This window comes from Pseudochaenichthys georgianus, chromosome 4 (genome assembly GCF_902827115.2).
Source record: "Pseudochaenichthys georgianus chromosome 4, fPseGeo1.2, whole genome shotgun sequence".
NCBI lineage: Eukaryota > Metazoa > Chordata > Actinopteri > Perciformes > Channichthyidae > Pseudochaenichthys > Pseudochaenichthys georgianus.
In genome coordinates this window covers 7,893,935-7,919,986 of record NC_047506.1, presented here as the reverse complement: position 1 = coordinate 7,919,986, position 26,052 = coordinate 7,893,935, and the positions used below count along the sequence as shown (strand labels likewise).

General features: G+C 42.9%; 1 protein-coding gene across 1 annotated transcript in view; it reads right to left on the bottom strand.

Annotated features, from left to right (window-relative positions):
• Positions 1-5,816: 5,816 nt before the first annotated feature.
• polrmt (polymerase (RNA) mitochondrial (DNA directed)) overlaps positions 5,817-26,052 on the bottom strand; it is a 40,899-nt gene continuing 20,663 nt past the window's right edge. Inside the window, exons 12-17 of the mRNA XM_034081260.2 lie at positions 20,238-20,290; positions 17,171-17,269; positions 15,582-15,654; positions 13,566-13,657; positions 9,236-9,309; positions 5,817-6,657 (exon numbers count right to left, since the gene is read on the bottom strand). Of these exons, the coding sequence (XP_033937151.2) occupies positions 6,608-6,657; positions 9,236-9,309; positions 13,566-13,657; positions 15,582-15,654; positions 17,171-17,269; positions 20,238-20,290 (441 nt within the window). The 3' untranslated portion in view covers positions 5,817-6,607. The remainder of the gene's footprint in view (positions 6,658-9,235; positions 9,310-13,565; positions 13,658-15,581; positions 15,655-17,170; positions 17,270-20,237; positions 20,291-26,052) is intronic.

Below are 26,052 nucleotides of genomic sequence, written 5' to 3'. Positions count from 1 at the left end.
GCGGTTCCAGCTCTGGCAGAAAGCAACCAACACTTCTACTGTGTCCCCTCTCTCGTGATCCTGTGGTGGTAATAAAGAGTTTGCTAAAAGCCCCACACTCATATCTCCTCGATGAGATTCACTAACGCAGGTGAGGTGTCATTCTGGGAAATAGCTGCATATGTTGTCGAAATGTAATATACTAATATGTCTGCCATGCCAAATAATCATCACTTTCTATTTCTCGTAATGGTGGGTTACAGCGTATCCCAGCATGCTTCAGGTGTAAGACAAGGAAACACCCCCAGTCCTTCTTTTTTTTATCAAAAGGCTAACACAGATAGAGAGGCACTGACATTTCAAGCCTCAAGACAACAACATTCACAAAATGAAATGCAAAGAAATAACACCAAAATATTGAGATGTATGGTATAAAAGAAAAGGACTTGAGGCTCTCCGATCTGATGTCATGTTTACTGGAGCTTTGCATTATAAACAAAGGGGTACAGTGACTTTTTTTAATTAGTTTGGACATTTTCTACTTGACAGTGCTTGCTTACCCTATACTCAGTACCCCAATTGTCCTGACCTTGAAAGAAGTAGCATGATGAAACAATCTTAAATCACAGTCCACTTGTTTGTTTTTCCAGAGCTTTCAGCTGCATCCCCCAGTCTTCATCAGCAGAGGCGCTGATGAAGACGGTTCAAAGGGAATTAGGGGACTTCAAATGTATTCAAATGGCCACACATTTGTTAAAAATCACCTTCTTTTTTGCTAAGCCTACAGTAACGACTTTAAAGAAAGGAGCATAACATAATATAATCAAATGTAGTACTCTTATTAAGTATTAAATAGAACATTTTACAACAAAACACCTCATATTATAATTATAGTATGACACAGAGTAGAGGTCAGACAGAGCTTCATTGATTGTTTTAACACACTGAGTTTATATACCGTAAGATGATGTCCAGAGACTTTTTAAAGCCTAGGATCTCAATGAACAATTAAATATATTTAGTATTTAAGGCAATTCATATTCAAATCACTTGAAAAAGACAAACAGGTTCATCCATCAGCATAAAACTGTATAGGCTCAAAGAGGGAAAAACATTTTTAAAAGAAAGTAAATGATAATATTTTCTTCCCTCAGGAGATGTCAGAACTCCATCACCTTTGCACTAGATATTTCCCTGATACAGAAACATCATCAACAGGACATCTCTCTGGAGAGGAGCAGTAATGGAGGCTTTTTGACTACTTCCTGCTACCAGCCGTGCTCCATTAGGGATACTGCGGGTCGGCTCGGTACAGCTCTCCCATCTGACAGCAGACATCCTTGGAATAACCCCAGAATAAATGATACAGGCCCATCAACATTTTGCTGTATGAGCACCTCTGATATCCTGTTTACTTCCTCAGCCAAAGAAAATGGTAGTTTCTGCTCCCGTCATCTCAACATGTATGTTCCCTGACCTGATCCTCCGCACTTACCCTCCATGTGTTCTTCCTTTTTAACTGAAGTATTGCCTGCGTTTTAAAGCTTCTATAGCCGTCCCTGTGGCGCGAGTCGCAGCTATTGATCGAGACACTTATACCTTCAGAATCCATTCATCCATGACCACTCCTTGATATGGAGGTCATGATGTGTTGAAGCCTACAGTATAAGTCACAAACAAGTCATAGTAAAGTATGTCTTTAACAAGCTTTAGGAATGTCATAGCATAGCATGTCGTCATATATGGTGTCAAAGGCATGTTGTATAAATTCATAAATGGTCATAGTGTAGTATGTCGAAAAAGTCAGAAACTGTCTAATGTAGTATGCCATTTAAAGACGAATAGTATAGTCATGTTAAACAAAGATGTCATGACAAATTGAAAGTATAATATGTAAAAAAAAAAGGTATTTTATAATTGGTCATACAAAGAAAACATTGTAGTTTGAGATAATTTGTCCTAAAAAAGTAACTGTGACGATTCATAAAAATATCATAGTATAGTATTTTATGAAAAAAAAGAAGGAAGGAATAATTTGTCATAAAAAAGTCACCGTATAAAAATCCTAAGAAGGCCATATTATAGTATCTCATAAAAAAAACTGTTGTGTGTGCTTATGCACCAAACAGCAGTTCAGAGTATACAGCCTTCTTGGAGACCCTGGAAAGAGTCCTGTATGGGGCTCCTGAAGGGGACTCTTTCATCTTGCTGGGAGACTTCAACGCACATGTGGGCAATGATGGAGACACTTGGAGGGGCGTGATTGGGAGGAACGGCCCCCCTGATCTGAACCGGAGTGCTGGTTTGTTACTGGACTTCTGTGCTAGTCATGGATTCGCCATAACAAACACCATGTTCGAACATAAGGATGCTCATAAGTGTACGTGGTACCAGAGCGCCCTAGGCAGGAGGTCCATGATCAATTTCGTTATCGTATCATCGGAGCTGAGGCCGTATGTTTTGGACACTCGGGTAAAGAGAGGGGCGGAGTTGTCAACTGATCACCATCTGGTGGTGAGTTGGGTCGAGTGGCGGGGGAAGCCTCTGGATAGATCTGGTAAGCCCAAACGTGTAGTTCGGGTGAACTGGGAACGTCTGGAGGAGGCCCAAGTTCAGGAGGCCTTCAACTCACACCTCCGGCAGAGCTTTTCGGGCATTCCTGTGGAGGTTGGGGACATTGAACCAGAGTGGTCGGTGTTCAAAGCCTCTATTGCCGAAGCCGCAGCGGGGAGCTGTGGTCTCAAGGTCTTAGGTGCCTCAAGGGGCGGTAACCCTCGAACCTCCTGGTGGACACCGGTGGTCAGGGAAGCCGTCCCACTGAAGAAGGAGGCCTTCAGGGATTTGTTATCCCGGGGGACTCCCGAGGCAGTTGCAAGGTACCGACAGGCCCGAAGGGCAGCAGCCTCAGCCGTGGCACAGCAGCGGGTGTAGGAGAAGTTCGGAGAAGACACCTCAGGAGGGGGAAGCGGGGACCCATCCAAGCTGTGTACAGTAAGGATGGGACGTTGTTGACCTCAACTGATGGAGTGTTAGGGCGTTGGAAGGAACACTTTGAGGAACTCCTGAACCCGACAACTCCGCCCTCTATGTTTGAGGCAGAGCTGGAGTATGACGGGAGATCAACACCAATCTCCCGGGGGGAGGTCGTCAAACAACTCCACAGTGGCAAAGCCCCGGGGGTGGATGAGATCCGCCCAGAAATGCTGAAGGCTCTGGGTGTTGAGGGACTGTCATGGCATACACCTGTTATTTGTTCAATTTGTATAGGTTCATGCTACCTCAATCAAACTTTCACATTATCATAGTGACATCCCATGTATATATTTCCAGCTTTCAAATGGTTTCGTTGTGTATGTTTGTGTTACCTATATTGAAAAATAATATCATTTTCAAAATCTGTTTTTACGTTTTTTTTTGTGATTTTGGGTCCAAAATGTTCATATAGTATCTCAAAATGACAGAAATAACTATCAGGTTATATAGGTGAGGTTGTCCTTAAAAAAAGATACCAAACATTGACATGCCAAACATTTCTTAATGGGGTTTAGTAAGACAAATCAAAAGTATGCGAAAACGGACAAATTAGCCCTGGACTCCAAAGGGTTAAGGTAGTTGGAAGACATCCATGTTTTGATGTCATGCAGGCAGTTGATGAGAGACTGAGGGGGGAGCTGGGAGGATGGAGTGGTGCTGAGATACAGTTGGGTATCATCAGCGTAACAGTGGAAAGGATAAGCGGGAGAAGATGGATGGATGGATGGATAAAAAAACATTGAATTATTTTGTATGATTATGGAAAATGCATAATTTGTCATAGAAAAGTCAGTGTGTTATAACATAAAATAAATGTCGTAATTGGTATACCCTAAAAAATAAACAATATTGTATAATCATCAGTCATAAAAAAGTCATTTTACAGTACGACATTAAAAAGTGATATTGGCCTACATTTCTCCTCTCAGCCCGGTGTCAGGGCTAAGCTGTGAACTGTGCTCAGTGTGTGTGAAGTGAGATCCTGAGAGATCTGTACAGCTCTGTCCTTGACACCTGACCTCACAGAGGAGACACGCTGCGATGCCTCCAGGAAGGACACCTCGGCTTAGTTTGATAGTGGATGCTTCAGTGTGAAGGACACTGGCTTCAGCAGCTGAGTTTGGAAAAGTAAAACTCAATCAAAATGGAAATGTAGTGTTTGTATCTGTGATGTAAACTTCATTTTGAAACGGCACATTACATGCTAAGCCCCAGCTTCATATTTGGGGTTTTCGGGTTATTTCATGACTTCTCATCCAACTCTCATCAAGAAAGACGAGCATTTCCTACACTTTCTGATACTAACCGCGGTGAGGGTAAATGTGTCTTATGTGAAATACTTTCAAAAATAAACATTTTTAATAGAAAATTATTTTTAGATGTTTCAATACCTTCCATGTCATGTGACCCATTGACCCCCATACCCAATACATTGAACATTGTTATGACAGACACCAGTCACAGACAGTTTTCATTTATGTTATTATTATATTAAATAGAAAACAATCATTTAAAATAATATATTCATTAACATCCTATTAAAAGAGATGTGTTCTTCTTATCCAGTGTAGTAATACAATTCTGCATGTATTTGAAGTTATTAGTTTACAAGACATGGAAGCTATTCAAAACAAATTAGATGTCAATACAAAAAAACTTCTACATTTTCATAACCCGAAAATCATGTTAAAGAAAGATCAATAACCGTCCTCTGACTGCGACATAAAGAAGACCGGAGAGAATGTCGGTCAAACAATCAACCTTAAACTTACTTTACCACGGTGAACTATTTACTTTCTGGTGCCAATAAAGGTCCGCTTTCATTTGAAATGTCTGTGAACATGAAAGGAACCCTGTTTGTATAATTGAAATCTAATCAGGTTAAAAACACACAAACCTTTCAATTAAAAAATGTAATGTATTAAATGTGATTGTACGTATATAATGACCGAAAGAACGAGATCGCGGATACAAGCGGCCGAGATGGGTTTCCTCCGCCGGGTGGCTGGTGTCTCCCTTAGAGATAAGGTGAGAAGTTCGGTCATCAGGGAGGGACTCGGAGTTGAGCCGCTCCTCCTTCGCGTCGAAAGAAGCCAGTTGAGGTTAGGATGCCACCTGGGCGCCTCCCTAGGGAGGTGTTCCAGGCACGTCCAGCTGGGAAGAGACCAAGGGGTAGACCTAGGACCAGGTGGAGGGATTATATCTCTTCGCTGGCCTGGGAGCGCCTTGGGATCCCCCAGTCAGAGCTGGTTGATGTCGCCAGGGAAAAGAAAGTTTGGGGCTCTCTGCTGGAACTGCTACCCCCGCGACCCGACCACGGATAAGCGGGAGAAGATGGATGGATGGATGTACGTATAATATGGCAATACTAATGGCTGTCCTGACAGAAAGCACATGAATCATATTTAAAAGAGTATTTCAGTGTAAAATCAAGTCATTGGATGACTACTGATTTTTACGAAGATGATAAAATAACAGATAACAACTAATTTCCAAAAAAAAAAAAAATCTCTTTGTGCATGTCACTATGCAAATCATCCCAAAAATCTACAGTCTGATCAGTGCACTATTTATGTCCCCTTGAAGAATATTTCCATTTCATTACATTGTTCTGAGTTAATTAGTGAGGCCTGCAAACCCTTTGTGGTGCATCTAAAAGGAGGCCTTCATCTCACGATACACAAAAGACCTGAAATATGCATATAACAAAAAAAAAAAATCAGGCTCTCATTCATCCTATTTAAGCACAGTAAGAATACCAGCCATTTCTTCGAAACCGCTGAATTAATAAGTAGACATTTTAAGAAAGTTGTTTATTTTAGAGCAATTGTCAGGTGCTTAGTCACTCCTAATAGGGAAGAATCAAGAGTTTCATGTGACACAATGCTATCCAAGAACCCTTTGACTTATCCCTCCAGATTTCTCCGAGGGTCTGGTATCCCCCGGTTCAGTTTGTCTTTCATTTCCTTTTCAGATGCCTCTTCTTCAAACTTTATAAAACCGCCTAAATATCGTGTCAGAGAGCATCCTGCCATCCAGTAAGTGATGGGATCGATGATGAGGTGGGATAGACCAGAGGCAAGTCCACGCTCTGCGGAGGTCCTCACAGCAGGACACATACACACATAATCACACTTAATCACACACACAAACACACGCCTCATACTGCATCACTGGCAATTACAGTAAAGTAAATAGAGCAGCATAATAGTTGCATAGAGATGCAGTCAGTATGGCTCATGTACACACACACACACACACACATTTACCTGAATATGGTATTAGCATCCATAATAAAAAGGTAATTTCACTCAATGAGGTCTTTACATTCCCATCTGGTGCTGATTCTCTCATCATTTCGGCTGGATGAGTATGCCTCCTTCTCATCCATCACTCCATCAGTCCACTAGTCAGTTAATCAGGCAGGTTCACTGTGTGTTAACGCCTCCAGCAGCTCCCGTCTAGCTGTGGACGAGGATCAATGTCCCGATGTCTGAGGGAGACAAAGCCGGTGAGACCCGGGGGCCGTCAGCCTCCCTGCAGCACTCTGTCGATTTCACTCATCTCCCTCCGCTGGATCGCCCTCATGAGCCTCTCAGCTGAAGAAATAAGTGGATTCTTTCACCCGCTGCAGATCGAAGTCACCTGGAGAGCAAGAGGCGAGGTGTCAGAGCAGGTTTAGGTCTTTGTACAGTAGTAGTAAAAAAGTACATTTGCATTAAACACAAAACTTAAAAACACTTCAGCAAGCTACGTATGCTAACAAAGCTAAAAGCTGCAAACTTGCCAGCATTGCATTGTTTAAAACACTGTAACAAACAGTTGGACTGAGACTAGGATAACAATTCATCAAATTAATTAATTGGCAGTATTACTACAAATCTAGAGTAAGGCTAGACTCAGAAGCAACGTTTTTTTAAGCTAAATGCTAACGTCAGCATGCTAACAGGCTCAGAATGACTACGATAACATGCTGATGTTTATGAGGCATAATGTTTACAATGTTCACTATCTTATATTTCGCGTGTAAGCATTCTTAGATGTGCCAAATAGAACAAAACACAAAGCAGAGTTAGGATAGGATAAGTTATTTTTTAATTGGGTCAAACTCAGAAGCTTAGATAGAACTTTTTAGTTTCCTAAGCACCAGGAAAATTCCCAAAACTTAATATACTACTTGAATTTTAACATTTGCCCGGGCCTGCACTCTGTATGCTTTTAGCTTCTCTGTCAGCGGCTTACACCAGCAGAAGCTTCAGCCTGAATTATTGAGGAAAGGACATAAAAAGTTAAGGAATGCTAAAACTGGTAGCAAATGATGTTGAGAGGAATGAGGGAGGAACTGATATAAACTGTCTTTTTCTCATTAAAATCAGAAAGATCTCCCAGCAAAGAACTCTAACTTCAATCTACTCCATGCAGTATATTTGCACTTTTGATCACGTATTACTCTGAATTTAGCGTGTAAGAAAGTACTTTATTCGCTTAAACACAGACATGATTGTATGCCAAAGTAACATCTAAAAATAAAAGACGTGTTTCTTGACAACAACTTGTATGGTTCTTACAAACTTGCAGCCAACATTTACTAATCAAATAAACCGAAATCCTCCTAAAAGCCAGACCCAAGCTGTTGAACACAGTAATGTAAGTCATCGGTGTGTTTTGCAGCATTTCCCCCTCTGTGTGTACAGATCTTCCTGATTCATCGGCTGTCCTGCTGGATTACACACTGAAACCTGATTCACCTCAATAACAAGTTGAGGATGCTTCATAGTGAAGATTATAGTGGACTTAAATGCAGATCTGCCAAGTTTTATATTAGAAATTGAGTACAGTGGACTTTCCGGGCCACACACACACTGACGACGACCCCCCCCCCCCCCCCCCCCCCTCCCCTCAGGAGCACACCTGACTGGTGTCAGCCAGTAAGCTGATTATGCAGAGGAGGGACACAATTAACAGTAATCAATTTATACAACCCAGCTGTCAGGGCCAAGCAGACAGTCAGTGTACCGATGGAGACGGAGCGAGGGCTTACTGTACATAACAGCAAAGCCACCATCCACCTGACCAACAGAGCATCAGTACCTTCACTGGACAACAATAGAGAGACCCTCGCAGTGGCCCTCCACTCGACAAAAGCTTTAAATTAATTTTAGTCGCAATAAATGGCTTTTCCGGTTTGAATGAGCAGGCTGGGCTAGACAAGAAGCTAAATGCAATGGGATTACTTTATACAATACAGCAATTAGCAAACTAGATAAAACATAGACTGCGAATGGATCTGGCCCTTCCTACATCCAGGACATGGTTAAACCGTACACCCCAGCACGTGCACTACGCTCTGCATCAACCAAACGACTCGCTGCACCCTCGCTGCGAGGGGGACCCAAGTTCCCATCAGCAAAAACACGTGGGTTTGCTATCCTGGCTCCAAAATGGTGGAATGAGCTCCCCATTGAAATCAGGACCGCAGAAAGCTTACACACCTTCCGGCGCAGACTGAAAACTCATCTCTTTCGACTCCACTTCGAGCGATAGAATGACTAACAAAGAACTGCTAACAGAGCACTTATATACTAATAAAGGACTGGCTTAGCCAGTTGAGCAGCACTTGAAACGATTGGCTCTTTGAAACCTGATGTTCTTATATGATTCTGTTTTCCTCAAGGTTGTGTCTTCCTGGTCGAATGTACTTATTGTAAGTCGCTTTGGATAAAAGCGTCAGCTAAATGCAATGTAATGTAATGTAATAGACGATTGTATTAAAATCCAATATAATAGCCATTCTCTTATTCCTGCTAACCTCCGACAGAGCTTCAGGACATACAAGTCCTCTTCAATCCAATTAGGAACATAAATCATCACCCTGTATCTTGGTCCCCTGAAACAACAGTGCAGACACACACACACACACACACACACACACACACACACACACACACACACACACACACACACACACACACACACACACACACACACACACACACACACACACACACACACACACACACACACACACACACACACACACACACACACACACACACACACACACACACACACACACACACACACACACACACACACACACCACACACACCCACACACACACACACACACACACACACACACACACACACACACACACACACACACACACACACACACACACACACACACACACACACACACACACACACACACACACACACACCTGTCTGGGGCACTGTGGCCAGACACAGTCTCAGCTCCAAGTATTCCTGGGTCTTCTTCTTCTTGGCTTCAAGCCTGCCACAAGAGAGGAAAACAGTTCAGTAACTCTGAGAAAGACAACGTTTGTGTTCAAAGTCAAAGAGTCATGCACTTTCTGGGTTTTCTCTGGAAGTTTTAGTCGTCATTTAAATGTCTTCATCGGTTCTCGGGCTGATTATATTCAACCTTCACAGGATATAAGATGCGAGTTGTTTTTGAGACCAGAGTCCGTACAGTGAGTCTATGACCTCGGCACATTATCAGTTCTTCCAAAGGTGGCAACACATACCTGTTACTGCGTGAAACGTGATTAGGACACTGACAAATGGCTGTTTAAAAGTTTAACCACTCACTGTTCTGCCTGCAGGATGATAAAACTAAATGAAACTTTTCCGACTGCTAGTTCAGTAAAACTTATGAGAGGTAGAGGGAGGGAGTAAGACAAATAGTAAGGGCGCTGCTGTGGAGTAAAGGCTATAGAAAAAGGTGTCCAATTATCCAGGAGAGAGAAACACAGAATCAGATGATGAGCATAACCTAGCCCGAGGCCAGCGAGACAGATGAATGGAGAAAGAGAGAGCGGGAAAGTCATTTTGTATCTAATGTCACAGACAAGTGGAGGAAACAATCTGGCATGTTAGTACAACTTTGACAATCTTATATCTAATCCTATAACCTCTTATGTGTGTGTTCCTTTAGAGTGGAATGTTTTTCTAACGTGTGTACTTGTGGGACGTGCATGTTCAGTGTATCGTGGCCGTTGATATACCATACAAGTCCATAGAGATCCTACAGTGTTGCATAAACACAGACAGAGAGTCTGAAGGCTCTGAAGGTTGTTGTGTACGAACAAAAGAAATCAGAGGAAGCACAGAATGCAGTTGTTGGTAACTAAGTATTAAAAGAAGCATGTACATATTAAATTATATTAAGCTAAAACGAAGATACTCTGATAATAATTTGTTCCTAAATTGGAGCTGCAGCGAAAAACCTAGATTTTTAACACCATTACCCTGATGGATAACCGGCCACATACCGGCTCCTGAGACTTATGCCCCTTTCACACCAACGCGTTTTCAGCTCCGGCTCGGAGCTGGAGCCTGAAAAGTGCCGGTTCTTCCTGTTCACACCGCAGCGGCGCCGCCTCTTAGCTCCGGAATCCGGTTCACTTCCAGCTCCAAAAAAGTGTCGGTCTAGAGCAGGGGTCGGCAACAGGCGGACCGCGGTCCAGATCCGGACCCAGACGCCGACCTATACGGACCCGGAGCTATAATCAATACATTAATAGGGGATTTTTCGGCGATTTTTCGGCAATAATTAAACAAGCGAGTACCTGTTTTTCCTGGCCAAGGACAGGTTCCTTGAACACAACACAAGCGTAACGTGTCTTCACGTGGTATATGTCTCGTCTGAAAGGAGTGCTGACAGAGAGCACCGGAACGCCGCTCCAGCCCTTCAAATATTGCAGTACCCATAAGGAGCCGTATACATGCCGCAGTGTTTGCGTGGCTGTGTCTTTAGTTGTAAGCACAGTGGCGATCTGTTGTTATTAGCATCTGCTAACGAATTTAAAGAGCTTTTCTACAACCAGGTGGAAGAGAGCTCTCTCCTGAGAGGGTCAAATAACCTCAGCTCAGTGAGGTTAAGGCACACCTTGATATGATCATTATAGTTAATGAGACTAAATGAAAAACAGGTATAAAATACTATATGACAGTAACAAAAAAGTTGTTAAAAATAACAAGAATAGAGTTTAAAAGGGGAGTGATTTGTAAAATATCCAAAAAAATATATATGCTTACAGTTCTGTTTCATATGGGTGTTGAGAGATGTATCCATAGATCTCTTCATGTTGCTCTCAAAGTGTACCAGATTGATGCTTTTAACTTCAATATTTAAAAAAAAATCTTCCCGGGGGAGCACGCCCCCGGACCCCCATAGAGGAGGTTAGGTCCCCCCTCCACTTAAATCATGTTCACATGGATAGGATACTAAATACATTTGCACACATCTTGTGTCCATATCTTTCTGTGTTGGTGGTCATGTCACACCGTGCACGTGCATGCATACGTGAGTCATGGTGAGATATCTGGATTAAGAGGTTGCTTTTTCTTTGCACAGCATGAAAGAAAGGCGAAATGAATGGGCTGTGATTTTAGTTTTTTTAAGCCGAGGTTGAGTTCAATAATTTGTACGGCCCTCGGAGGATGTTGTAAAAATTGAAAGGAAAAAGGTCCCCACCACCCCTGCTGTAAATAATAATAAAAACCCTTGATTTATAACATCTCTGTCTCCTATGATCTGAGTAGAATAGCCAGTTAATTGAAGCATTATAGCACAGGCCTTTGTCAGATGGTATATTACTCTGTTTCTTTTCTGCTTCGAATAGTTCTCTCTTTTTTCACCATACCTGTGTTTGCATCTCTGTAACCAATGAGCACCTGCATGTGTATGAGAATGGCCCTGACACCATTTCAGCCCAGATTTACAAACTCCTGGCAGGACAAGCTCCAGCTCAATTCTCACACTGAATTTTAAAAAAGTGAGTGAGGGACTGCAATATAAGAGGGAAAGAAAGAGAAACTTTAAAACTGTTCAATTGTTATGATGTGTAAAGACTGATATTGTTCTATAATCGGCTGAAACTGTTAAGTCATGATCTGAAACGGTTAACAAAGAAAAAGGGAAACTCAAGCTGCTGCTACACTTTATTTGATTTATCTAAAATTAAGCACTTTTAAGATGCACATATTTTCAAAAGCTATTTTATTTATGTTCTCTATTTTATTTGTAAATGCAGCCCGAGAGGAACATTACACATATCCACAATATTTAAGTAATGTTAATTTACAATAAATATTGTTGTTTTTGTACTTTCTTTATTTGATTGGCAGTCAGTTGTTGATTACATGCAGACGTTGATAAAGCTACAGGTCACTTCAATATATTTCACACTAATTCATGAAGCAAGTTAGACATTTTGATGTTCCGGACCTTTGCATGGGGACATTTTCTCTAACTGGACCTCGTTGAATTTTAGTTGAAGACCTGGTCTAGAGGCAAGAGCTTCGTAGCTAAGAGGTGGCGTCGCTTACGTCTCCCTTACGTCGAGGCGTGCAGGAAACTAAACCCACCTCCCCTGAACATGGGTCGACTGTTATGCCTGCCTACAAGCAGTAGTGCTTATAAACACACTTTATAAAGTCAGGCAACACTAACCAGGCTTCGTGTGATTCTGTTTATTTGTGCCTTACTTTGAACATCTGTTCACTGTTATCGATCATTGTGGAGAGAGGCAGACGTGTTGTTTTGTATTATAGCAGCTATCGGATGGAATCAATACATGGGCTGCACAGGTTGTCGTGTCCGACTATCACAAGTAGAATCATAATAAAAATACGCCGGTAAAATGTGCCCGTAGAAAACGGTTTATGCCACAATAGGATAGCAATAGCAAGTAGTCAGTTTAGCTTCGGTTGCTATGCTAACATCACCCATTTTATACCAGAGAAACTTTCATAACAGCGTTGTGATGCCAAACAGCGTCAATTCAGACTGACACACATTCACTTGATATGATATTGCTCTCCCTGAGGTTTCTCCCATTTTTCCCTTTAAACTGGGTTTTCTTCGGAAGTTTTTCCTTGTACGATGTGAGGGTCTAAGGACAGAGGGTGTCGTATTGTCATACTGATATTCTGTACACACTGTGAAGACCACTGAGACAAATGTAACATTTGTGATATTGGGCTATATAAATAAACATTGATTGATTGATTGATTGATTGATGTATCAGCTGCTTGTGTGAGTCAGACAGTGAATACTTTAGAGCCGTGTGAGCTAACCGGGAGCTAACGGGAGAATAAACTCCCGTGGAAGAGCAGCACTGCAGCGGTCGGTAAATGCTGCAGAAACACATTAATAAACAATGAACCACGGCACTCTGGAGAAAAGCATAAGGTTGGAGAAGTCGTTATTTAATTTATTCTGGCTTCGTGTGATTAAAAGCAACACGATCATCGACCCTACGCCGTTCCCCGTTGTTGTTGTTGTGAGCTGCCGTTGGGGGGCAAATCAGCGATGTAAACGGTGACGTCATGACGCGGCAGCACCAGTCGGGCTCTGGGCGGTGTGAACAGAGCGGGAGCAGAAAAGGGAAACCGGAGCTGAACCAGAAAAGCTCTAGCTCGGAGCTAGAAAGGGAAAAGCGCTGGTGTGAAAGCCGCATGAGAGGAACTGCGTGTGTGTGTGAGTGTGCACAATCAAAAGTGTTCCTGGTGTGTAAACTCACGAGATCCCAGTGCAGTATTTCTGGACCAGGTAGTTGGACAGCTCCTGCAGGATTGGCTGGCTGTGCAGGGCGACAAACTGTTCCCGACAGATCTAACGGGAAGAGGAAGTCACAGAGAGAAGCGTTCTTTAGTTATTCGTGCCCCAAAAACTGAATCGACAAGCTCAAACCACTCTGCCTTGCCTGTGTATCTCTGACATTCTTTATTAAAGTATGTGCACACAGAGAACTATGCTCTGCGAAGAAAAAAACGTAGAATGTTAAATGCCGGGTAAAGTGTTGATTTGAATGATACTGCTGACAGTGCGCGCATGGGAAAAAGAAGAGCTATAATTTCTGTGCTGGTTGCAGGATCTCAAAATCATCCCTCAGCAGGTGTTAGAAAACATGTTGCTACAATGAGAAAGACATTTTGAGTATTTATAAGTGAGGAACAAATCTGGATTGGTATTCTGCATGTCTGGTGGCGCTGGATAGCTAACTTTACACATTGAACAGACCCGACCACAAGAAATGTAAGCATACAAACATGTTAGCACATACAGTTTGAACTTCCTGCTGTTCATCACCAAATATATAATAAGTTTAATGATGGAAATATGCCATTTGGGTTCATGTATTTATTTAAAGTGGACCTATCATGCTATATTTGAATAATATAGTGTAGGACCTTACCTATATAAGGCATATTTATACTTTTTATGTTTCAAAATACCAAACAGATCATGCATTTTAGCCATTGCTCATTTCGCTCAATTTAACACTGTCTTTGCATGATGGGCTGATTCTGTGAGAACAGCACCATCTACAGGCCTGGCATATGTACTACAGCGTCTCCAGCCCTTTCGAACGGCAATGTCCGTGGCTGTCTCCTCCTGATTGGTGGAGTTGGCCCAATAGCCGTAGCGCCACTTCTGTGACGTCACAGAAGTGTTCGAATCTGGATCAGTCTGTATCAGATCCGTTGCAGCCCCTTTTTAAGAGATTTGGGTAGAGAGGAAAATAGAGAGGGTTGTGTTTTCTGACACTTGGTGAGTTCCCTGGAACACCAGGGACACATATTCATGTATAAAATACGTATAAAAGTGCATTTTGCATGATAGGTCACCTTTAAAGGAAGGATACAGTCGCATCATCAATGTTGTCCTCGCTATCTTTCATGTTTGTCGAGATAAACCAGCTTTGCCATCAAAGCTTTAAAGCAAGTGGGAAATGCATAATAAAACGCAAGGATGGATACACATTTTCTGTCACTAGAGTATTATTTATCTGCCACAGAGGATTATCAAAAGAAAGAACACAAGCTCTTAGTGGTTCTGATTTATTTTCTTCCCACATGTGAACAAATCTCCCAATGACGTCACGCAGGAACCCTGCTGGGTGGTTCAGAAAGAGGGCGAATGAAGGATGAAGGAAAGATCAGTTGCCTTTAAAATAAGGACTTTCTGAATGGGCTTTGGTGTTGACTAAGATATTGAATCCCCCTCTTCTGCCGCTGTGTTCAATTACCTGTGTAATGAGGAAAGCGTCACACATCGAGAGAATATGAGGGAGAATAAATGTACTGAGAGGGGATCGCTTCATTGGTTGTTACTCCTCTGAGATTGGATGAAGACCTAAAGCTGGGACTCTTCTCTAAAGCCACGGCTAAAGAGGACTGGCGACTTTATGGTAATTTGATCAATTTAATGCTAGGCTGTGTCTCCGTCAGGGCCTCACGACAAACTAGTTTCAGCAGGCAGGGGCAGACGGTCATTTATTCAGCACAACAGGCTCTGGTGGTGCTTCCTGCACCCAGCAGCCTGTAAATGTCACTGAGGACCCATTTAGTTTTCTGGCTTCACAAAGCTCTACCTTAGCAGAATCAGTCTGTAGGTAAAAGCAAGAGAGACCCAGGAGACTTGAATCACATTTGCCACCTTAAGCTTCAATTAATCAGAAAAAAAGAGGATTATAAACTCTGATAATGCGTGATCAGACAGGATTAAACAGCTTAGAGTAAAATGAATTTCATACCTTGTTCATGGTGTCCACTGTGAGGGCGTGGGTCCAAAAACAGTCGTGAACTGAGACGAACGCCAGGCCAGCACTAAGAGGATAAGAGAGAGAACACGGGATTATCAGAGACTGCATGCAGGGGTTTACTTAAGAGGGAGAACATACGAGGAGGAATAGAGTCATTAAAAAGAAGAAGACTGTATTACAGTGACGGTAATTGCTAAAACCCTGCTATGTTCATTTAAAGCCAGCGTGAGTTGAGTTATCACACCTTTCAAGAGGCGCTAGGCGTATATTTATAAAGCCATATCATACACTTATCTGAGGTGGTAATTGCATTCAAGATGAGAGGGTACATTTTCTAAGCCATTTAAGGTCAAGCATATTTTTAAGTCAATGTCAAAAGCAAATTAGAGACTGCCTATAGAAAACGGACTAATAAGAATAGGCAAAAAGGTGTACCAGATATCCATGCTCTAAGAACCATGCTGTTAAAGGTGCCGTATTGAGGGTTGGGGGTTTTCCCTTTCCTGTAGTGTGTTATATAGGGCTTTGCGCATGTACCGTACTTTTCGGACTATAAAGCGCACCTGCATATAAGCCGCAGCAGCTAAATTGTCCGTCTGTCTTGCTCTCGTTCTGTCTCTCGGTTCCACTTTTACTTTGGCGCGCTACCTGTCTCACTCTTTTCCGGCCTCCAGCTTTTCCTGCTGGAGCCCGCCGCTTAAAGGTGGCGGGCGCGGACCGGTCATAGAGCCCATAGTGTTAAAGGTGGTTACTTTTACCTGTAAAATCCATAGATTTAGGAGGTTCCCTAGTGGCCGTTAGGTGTACAAAAAAAATGGGGGAAAAAGTCGCGGCTTATAGTCCGAAAAGTACGGTAAATGGTCTGCAAAGGTTAAAATCCCAAAGTTCCCTCCAGAGGGAGTTTCTCTTCCACACATCCCCCCCCTCATCTGAAACGCCTCCATTGGACTTGTTTGTTTACTTCTGTAACATAATGACATTACTATTTAACACTCACGTTTCTATTGGCTAGCGCTCCAACACATTGAACTTGGTTTCAGACAGAGGGTGAAAAGAGGTGCTGCAGATCAGTCAGTATGAGAAAAATAAATAACTTTTTAAACATTAAAGGTGGGGTCGGTAATTCTGGAGAAACCAGCTCGAGTGCGCTAGAATTTGAAAATACACAGCCGGAAGAAATCTGCCACTTCCTCACAGAGCCCCTCCTCCAACACACACGAACGCGCACATGACCAATGAGGGCACGAGATAAGTTTGTGGACAGATGGAAGGCTGACAGGCAGGTAGGCCATCCAGTTACTTTAGCCGGGCCGGCTAAAATGATTGGCCGTGCTTTTTACAGTATTACGGCTTCCACAGATGACATTTTCTAATAGATTTGATGTCAAAGCACTTAAGTCTATATTCATTGCTATCGGGATGTTAAGAGCATTCCATGGAATATAACAAAAAGTGTATCTCGAGCCGGTTTCTGAAACTTACCTACCCCAACTTTAAAGAATGGAGAAATGTCAAAGTGGAGGCACAAAATACCAATATGATCCTGAAAATGAGTATAATTGTGTGCCTTTAAATGATACCTGTGGCAGTAGAGAGAAGTGAGCATCATGTGTGTGGAGTCCAGAGAGTGGATGAAGTTTGGAGGAAAGGCATTCTTCTGTTTAACTGTGTCTGGCATCCTAAGAGGAAAAAGAAAGCAAAGCAAAGACATATAAAACACTCTTTGTACGATAAAATGAGATGTTTCAGCAAACCTATCCCAAGTCTGAAGCAGCCTTGCCATGAACCTTGCGGATAATTCCCAGGGAGAGAGTTAGCTATCCTATTCTGATTCCTCTTTTTACGGCTGTGGAGTATTTGCTCTTAAAAATTATAAGATAAATAATTTTGCTCTTAAAAATGATAAGATAAATATTTTTTTAAAACCCAGACTCAATGGCCTCGGCTCATTTTCTGTGAAGAACATATATCAGAACACATTTTCAATGACCACCCACTGTACACCCCCCCTACACATTTACATTACATACAGGGTGTTCGGGTTCACTGGACCCGGGGCTAACAAAAGTGTAGAAATTGTAGATCCTGTGCACCTGTCTGGGCCATCTGTGTGTGTGTGTGTGTGTGTGTGTGTGTGTGTGTGTGTGTGTGTGTGTGTGTGTGTGTGTGTGTGTGTGTGTGTGTGTGTGTGTGTGTGTGTGTGTGTGTGTGAGACTTGTGTGTTTCTGCCCCTGCCACACAAGGTTGATAAATTCGAGCACGGCAAATAATAACCATATATGTCGTTTATATTGCTTGTAATTGAGATTAAGTAAACATCTGTATTTTAATATAAAATAGTTTGATTGTGTTGAATTGAAGCCCAAAAAGGCAGCGGGTCCACCAGACCCACGAACACTGGCTGAGTAACACAAACATGAACACCACACAAGGGTTAAGTCAGCATTGCATTTAAAACCACTATTCCCTTGAGGATGTTTACGACCATGATAAAGTAACATTTGCATGTGAAGTGAAAGGGGGAGTGCATCAACACCCCCAAAAGCCATTATACAAATAAAACAATAAACTACATTTTAAACACTCTTTTAGTCAAAGCAGTATTTTATTTGCAGTATGTACACTATATTCAAGTTGTTATTATTATGACGCAAATGTGCTTTCATTGAGTGGGAAGGTCTCATCAAACATTATGTGATGCATTCCTGAATATAAATTTCATTTGTGGACCGACAAGATATATGTGGTTGAACCCTACAAAGTGGTTGAGGCTTGGCTAAGCTAACTCACTGCTAAACAGGACAAATGTTGAATGTGTTTTTGTTTGTCACGGTCAGCTGCTTGCATGGTAGGTCTTACTAACAGATAATCAGGTGCAATTAATACATTATTGGCTGCATTATTGATAATATTCATCCCCCAGTGCCTGTGATGTCAGCCTGCTGTGAGGAGGTCTGTTTGAGTGCATGATTTCAGCACCAAGGTGTATTTTCTGCTATGTGACCTCCAGGGGAATCTGTGGCTCTGTGCTTTCTCAACAATAGTAAAAAAGAGAGCATACAAATATAGAAGTGATATAAAAGAATAAGTACAAGGTGATACAAATGCAGTGCTGCTGCTACTCCTGATGGCGGGACTGGCAGTTAAAAAAAAGCATCCTGCCAATCCGTATCCCCATGTTCCCATTACCCTGAGCCTGTGCCATTCAAATCCTCTGGGCTGCCGCAGAGCAGAACGCACCTCTAATGGGAATGGAGACAGAGCGGAGAGCGCCTGGGCCTAACCCAAAGCACACACACGTCTAAATATTTACATATTTAGACGCTGGACATGCTTTTTTTGGATCTTTAATTACAGCCAGTGCAGAAGAGTGTGGAGGGAAATGCCGAGGAAAATCAGCCATGGTGATTGTGTCAAGTTTAGTTCAGAACGTCAGCCTGTGAAACACTGATGCTTCCTCTGACAGTGAGATCTAAAGTTTCACGAGACAGCTTTTCTGGGCGACATCCTGCCCTCGCTCTGCTTTCACTCCTCCCTCTGCTCCGGCTGCTTTTTAAGGATTCACACTGCTGGATGTGGAGAGCACTGTAGATGCAGATTGAGGACAGCTGCCAGTCTTTGTCATCTCTGTCACAAGTGATCTCACTCCAGTCTTCCCTAGACACACTGTTGATGTCTCTCCGTGTCCTCTGCTCACCTCTTTTGCTGTTCATCTTTTGAAATCCATACATTTTTATCAAGCCCTCCCACCATTGAGACTAAATGGCTGTCTGCCACTCAGGGAATCACAGGTGGAAAAATAACCTGTTTAACAATTTAACGTAACATGCTTACATGGTCAAACATGTGTAGGGGTTACAATCATACACATGGACATTGTAATATGTGGAATGAAGTGTTTTACTGCTAGTCTAAATGTATTTATACTACCACTACAGATTATTACTTTATTTAAAACCACATGTTCAACAAATGATTCTCATTATAAAAACATCTTCTCATTTAGATTCTATTTAGACCATTTTTGATGTGTATTTTGCTGCTGACTTTCTCGCATAAGCCCCCCTTCAAAATAGATTTTGGTTGTCATATTATTTATAAATGAAGCATCTGGAGAAAAGAGTTTGAACTAATTTCCGTTTGTGAAAGACCCATTTCAACTTATTTTTATCTGACGCTGTTAGTGTTGAGCAATGCTTTCAAAAGAGTTTGAAACACTTCTGATGCCATTTCCTACTTTATGACAAATGCAAAGTTACATCCGAGTAGGCAATTAATGGAAATATCCACAGGAGACAGAGCTATTGTGCCGCAGAAGGTCTTGAAAGTGTAAGCTAATTGCCTCCAGAGAACTCTACTTTCTGCTCCCATTCACCTCTAAAAGCTAAATGGTGATATCTCCAGCAGTCTGAAGCTACATTTGAAAGCTTGTGCAAACTCACGAAAAGTTCAGCCAGAATGGCCTGAAAACATGGTTTCTTTCATCAGATATTTTGTGTCTTTGTTTCTGGTCACTGATTTGACACTTCAGCACAAAATGTCAACGAGCACCATGAGTGAACACAGTGGTAACATTACATCTGCTGTGGGTCAGGTTCAGTATGAGAGTGGAAAAACCAGACGGATGTTAGTTGCAGGAAGACTTACTGCTTGGTGTCATAGTTGATCAAGAGGAAGACACTTTGGAGGGTATTCTTTAACTGCGGGCAAAAGAAAGACAAACAAGGAAGGGGTTAATCATCTCAAGGCAACTCAATACTCAAAGTCAATATCACATTGTTCCATTTCAATCCAAAGATGTTCAAGATATTGCAATTACTTAGATCTATTTGTACTGTAAATAATCAAACTGCGTAAGTACTGTTAGTTACTGATCAAAGCCAGATTTACCCGTACGAATAAATAGAACATGTGTAAGTTTGAGTCTTCCTAATTAATAACAGGCTCCCACGTGGATACACATGCATTCATTTCCTTGTATGTAGGTCAAATATATTGAAATGCATCATAAACAAGCAACACAAAGAAATACATTCATTCACATTAGGCAAAATGGGGTCTTTTTCATGTTTGTGTTTTCGTAGGGTCGTTTTTGGTTTGCTTTATGCTACCATTAAATGGCTGTAAACTAAATATGTTGCTGGATGGGGTCTTAGAATTCAACTTCTTGTATGTCAATAACACAAACAACTACTTCAGATATGGAGACCTCAAAAGGACCACGGCCGTTCTGACACCCTGTAGGAGTCTTTCATAAGTGTGTGTTTGGTGCTAATGTCCTGCCGTTTTATTTGATCTTGCTTGCTTCTGAACACTGAAATCACACGCCCTTTGAAGTGCACATCCCTCTGCAATTTGAACCGTTCCCCAATCTGCTTTGTACTCTTTCTAAGTCTATAATGTCCTCCTGCAAAGGCTGAAAACCAGAACTCTTCAAGTGTGATGATCTCCTGAGTGCGGTAAAGGTTTTAGGAGGACTGCAATATCGTGTGGACCCTAATTGGGAGGTGTTCCCACATGGTTAAAGGAAATAAATAAAAAGCTCCCAAGAGAAGAATTACATTGTGCTGCGTCATGATTTTGGTGAAGTCACTTCAGTTAGCATTGACTATACATGCTGTGTTGGGTATACTATTGGGACCTTAAAACTGTAATTTCACCTTGATCAAATTAGAGCCACAATTAGTAGACTTCTATTGGTTACTTACAGCACCACTCATTAATAGGGCTCCAACCATTTTGGATGTGGTACACAGACATACTCGTGTGCACTCTAGATGAGCTAATGAGTGATGCATGTAAAAGTTAGCTGTGAATTGAATTCTGTCTCCAGTGATTCAACCTCTGGGGACCATGAATATCAGGAAAAAGAGTGTGATTGCAAGTTTTACATGCGATATCTGTTGAGATATTTCAGTCTGGTGGACCAACCAACAGACGGACTGACATTTCCATACTTCAAGTCCCACACCGCTAGCTGTACTGTATGAAACTAGTAATAGAGTATGGTAAGAAATGTAACCATATTCATTTCATTTTCTACATCATCTACTTCTCCAGGTAGTTAACACGGTGGAGGATGTGCTTTGTTAAAATTAGGCTGAATATTTTCCCGGTAATTAATATTTCTATGACAGCCTTGAAGTAAAAATAAAATATTAAAATGACTACCAGATATGTATTCATCATGGGTGGTTGTGGCTCAGGGAGGACACGCGTCTACCAATGAGAAGGTTGTTGGTTGAATTCCCAGCCAACAATAGACCTGTGGAATCATCCTTGGGCAAGACACTTAACCAAATCAAATTGCTCCCGTAGGAATGTCTACGGTATTGAAAAGCGATATTTTACACAACTCTCTATGTAAAAAAGTGTCTGTAAATTAATGCAATGATCGGTCTCATATATAGTTGATTCTGTGCCGGTCATACATGCACAGTAGTTCAGGTCGTGTTCACAGTGACACAGGCAGTAACCAACTATTCCCACAGCCACACACACACACACACACACACACACACACACACACTCTGTAACTCCAGTCACAATTGTAAGGTTGCTGAATGATGAATGACAGAATCTTAAAATTATAAAAAAAGGATTTAAAAATATAAGCCTCGTGTATCAAAACCCCATCAGTCTGTGCCATGGCTGCTATCCCATCGATCATTGCTAGGAGGTCTTGTGGGGGGGGAGCTGTCCATCATCCCCCCCTTTTGTCTATCCTCTCTGTGTGTTAAGGAAGAAGAAAAGGCCACGCTGTGACGCAAGAAGGTGTAAAAGTGAAAGAGATGGAGGTTACGTTTGATGTGAGTAATGGACTGCCTCACTGCAGATGAGGTCACTCCCTTACCCTGGTTCATTATAATGCATACGTGCATGATTTGTGCAACAGACCTGCCTCAAACCCTGGGGCTGTGATAAATGAGACCTTGGCTAATCCTGCTGTGTGTCTGTGGGGAATCGGCTCCTCTAAATCACATGAGAGGCAAAGCGCAGATGGTCATGGTTACAACAGTCACCACTAACCACATATAAGCCATGCTGCCAAGAGGGGAATCCCCATGCATCACACAGTGGTTCAAAACACACATCCATTCAGGTGGAGTAATTCTTCGTTCCACCTCACTCCCCTGCTGTTCTGGGTCACCTGGTCCTCTCCCTCGCCTTCATCCCCCGAAGACAGCGGCAGACTCATTGTCACACACACCACTGGGTCTCGCCACACCTCCACTGACCTTTTCCAGACATCCTTTCTATCAAACTTTTTGTGTCTCTCTCTTCCACTCGGGGGTGTCCTTGAAACTCAGACTGCATTCATTATGTCACCGGAAAAGGCCACGAGACTCTGCGAGATCAACGGAACACTGTGTGATCCCTCGGAACCGCTCGCTTCTCATCCATGACGAGAGAAGACATGGAGGGCATCCCGCGACATTTAGGGGAACGTATCCCCAGAATTAGAAAAGAGGACACACTCCGATTATACAGTCCCAGAGAATGTTTCCAAATCTGCAGTCATTTTGCTTCCATACAAAGGAAAGGCAGACTAGACGGACACTGACTACGACACAACATGATCCCAAACTATCAGAAAACCCCCACAAAAAGCTTCTAAATGTGTCTTTTGATGTTGGTGCATTGCTCCTACGTAGAATGGGGCCTGTCTGTGCACAGGAGGCTCATGGTCTCAGTCTGTACATGATGTTTAACATTTTTCATTAATTCCAGAGGCTCATACTACAGTACATTATACTAATCTACTGTATTGATTGATGATGATGACAGTGGACTTTTTAGTATTGCTTTTTGAACTGTATTCAAAATAAATGTGCACAATGCTTTAACGTCCAGGGAAATAACCAAATCCTCTCTTTCCACTCCTAATCCTCTCTTTCCACTCAGGACACCCAGCTTTTAGTCACAGTCACACTATACACTCACACATCCAGCCAATCCAGTTGAGAGCTCCCTCGTGTCTACATCCCCTGAAAGTGAGATTTCATTGTAACCTTGCATCAGAGTGGAAAATGAAAACTAAAGGAGGAATCTGAGCCAGAGACCTCTGATCCGATTAGTATCTCTCAATCCCGTTAAGCAGCCTCCCTGATGTATGTGTTTGTGCTCCATTCGGCTACTCCATCAACTCTAATTTCCTCACTTCCCATCAGCCATCCTCATCCTCCTGGACCTCTCTGCAGCATTTGACACCATCTCTCACAACATCCTCCTCACCCGCCTCTCAGACCTCCTGGGTGTCACTGGCACAGCGCTGTCCTGGTTGACATCCTACCTCCACAACAGGAAACAGTTTGTCTCCATCAGTGGCTCAAACTCACCCCCGGCCCCAGTCCACCACGGTGTACCCCAGGGCTCCGTACTTGGCCCCCTCCTGTTCACCATTTACATGCTCCCCCTCGGCCAGATCATCCGACATCATGGACTCAACTTCCACTGCTACGCTGATGATACCCAACTTTATCTCAGCACCACTCCATCCTCCCAGCTCCCCCCTCAGTCTCTCATCAACTGCCTGCATGACATCAAGACATGGATGTCTTCAAACTATCTGAAGCTGAACAGCGGTAAAACAGAGCTCATGGTTGTGGCACCCAAGGCACTGCTCCAGAAGGTTGGTGACTTCGTCCTTGAGGTCGACGGCTGCTCCATCTCCCCATCTCCTGAAGCCCGCAACCTGGGTGTGATCCTCGACTCCTCCCTTTCCTACCATTCCCATGTCAAATCAGTGACCAAATCGGCCTTTTACCACCTGCAGAACATTGCCAGACTCCGACCGTCACTCTCGGAGTCGGTTGCCGAGACCCTGGTGCATGCATTTGTCACCACCCGCTTGGACTACTGCAATGGTGTCCTGTTCTGGGTTCCCAACAAAACCCTGGACAGGCTCCAGTATGTCCAAAATTGTGCAGCTCGGGTCCTCACACACACAAAGCCCTGGCAGCACATCACTCCCACCCTCATCCACCTCCACTGGTTGCCGGTCAAGTTCCGCATAAACTATAAAGTCCTCCTCCTGACCTACAAGTCCCTCCATGCCCTTGCCCCCCAGTACCTATCGGACATTCTCCACCCACATGCCCCACCTCGGAACCTGCGGTCTTCAGACTCTGGCCTGCTCACCACCCCCCGCACCAAACTGAGAACCTTCGGGGACAGAGCCTTCAGTGTGGCAGCCCCCACCCTCTGGAACGTTCTCCCTGCGGAGATTCGCAACATCCCCACACTGGACGCCTTCAAAAGGGCCCTCAAGTCCCATCTTTTCATCAAGGCTTTCAGCCCTTAAATCTATCTGTTGTTTTGTCTGTCTGACCTTTGTTTTGTTTTGTTTTGTGTGTGCTCGCCCCAATTCCTGTAAAGCGACCTTGGGTCCCTTGAAAGGCGCTATAGAAATCCCAGTTATTATTATTATTATTATTACTACTCGATTCCACTGCTCTGCATTCGTACTCTCCTCTGTATGCACACTGAAAAGAAGCAACCAACATACTGCACACACACTCCTTTGTGAATGGATGCTATTGTAGCTTGTTCTCTTCACAGCATCACACTTCATCTTCCTGTTCTTGAGGCTAATTATTAACGACCCCCAAAAAACACCGCAGCCTTGGATTTAAGAGGCAGAGAGGAGACGGGGGGGATTGAATTACATCCAGCCATGACTGGAAAGGTGACCTCTCTGCAAGTTTCATTTCCGGTGAATGCAGGGGATGAAAAAAGACCTTGTTGGTCCATGAAGTCGTCGCTTCATTCAGTTATTCATCTTTAGGCCTTGGGAAAAACTCACAGGCTAATCAGCTTCCTTTTCCCTGCTGGACGTTAAAAGAAACGGATCCAATCAGAGTTCTACTTCATGGACAGAGAGAGATGCAGCCTCAGGGCACCCACCACCTGTCACCCTTGCTCTCTTGCACTTTCTGACGAGGTGTCAATCCCCCTCGAAGCCACCTTCTGCTTCATGTCATGCTAAAAGAGCAAGTGGCATGTGGAGCCAGCCTATGAGCTAGCTGCCTGCATGAGCTTTGTTTACGCTGTGTCCGTTTCCTCCTTTCACTTAGTTAATGGACTTTAGGATAAGGAGGTCAAATAGGATTTTATATAATGACAGACTTATGTAGGACTTCTCTTTGCACACACACAAGCACCGGTGTTTAAATGGGAGAAATACTTTATGTTAAGGGCGTATGCTTGGGTAATTTCTTGTTTCTCGCTTATTTGTTTAAATATTTCTTTAATAATATGCGCTTGCCTTTTTGCCTGTACTCAGACGTGTTATCTTTAAGACATGCTGCTGTCAGGACTTCGTAAACGTAAAACTTCCACAGTGACGGAGAACTTTAGTGATGTGTTTGAGCTCCTTCAAAGTTGGGCCACTCACAGCAATCACATCACACCATCAGTGGTGAAAGCCCAGCATCCAGGACAATGCTCATGATAAGGTGCA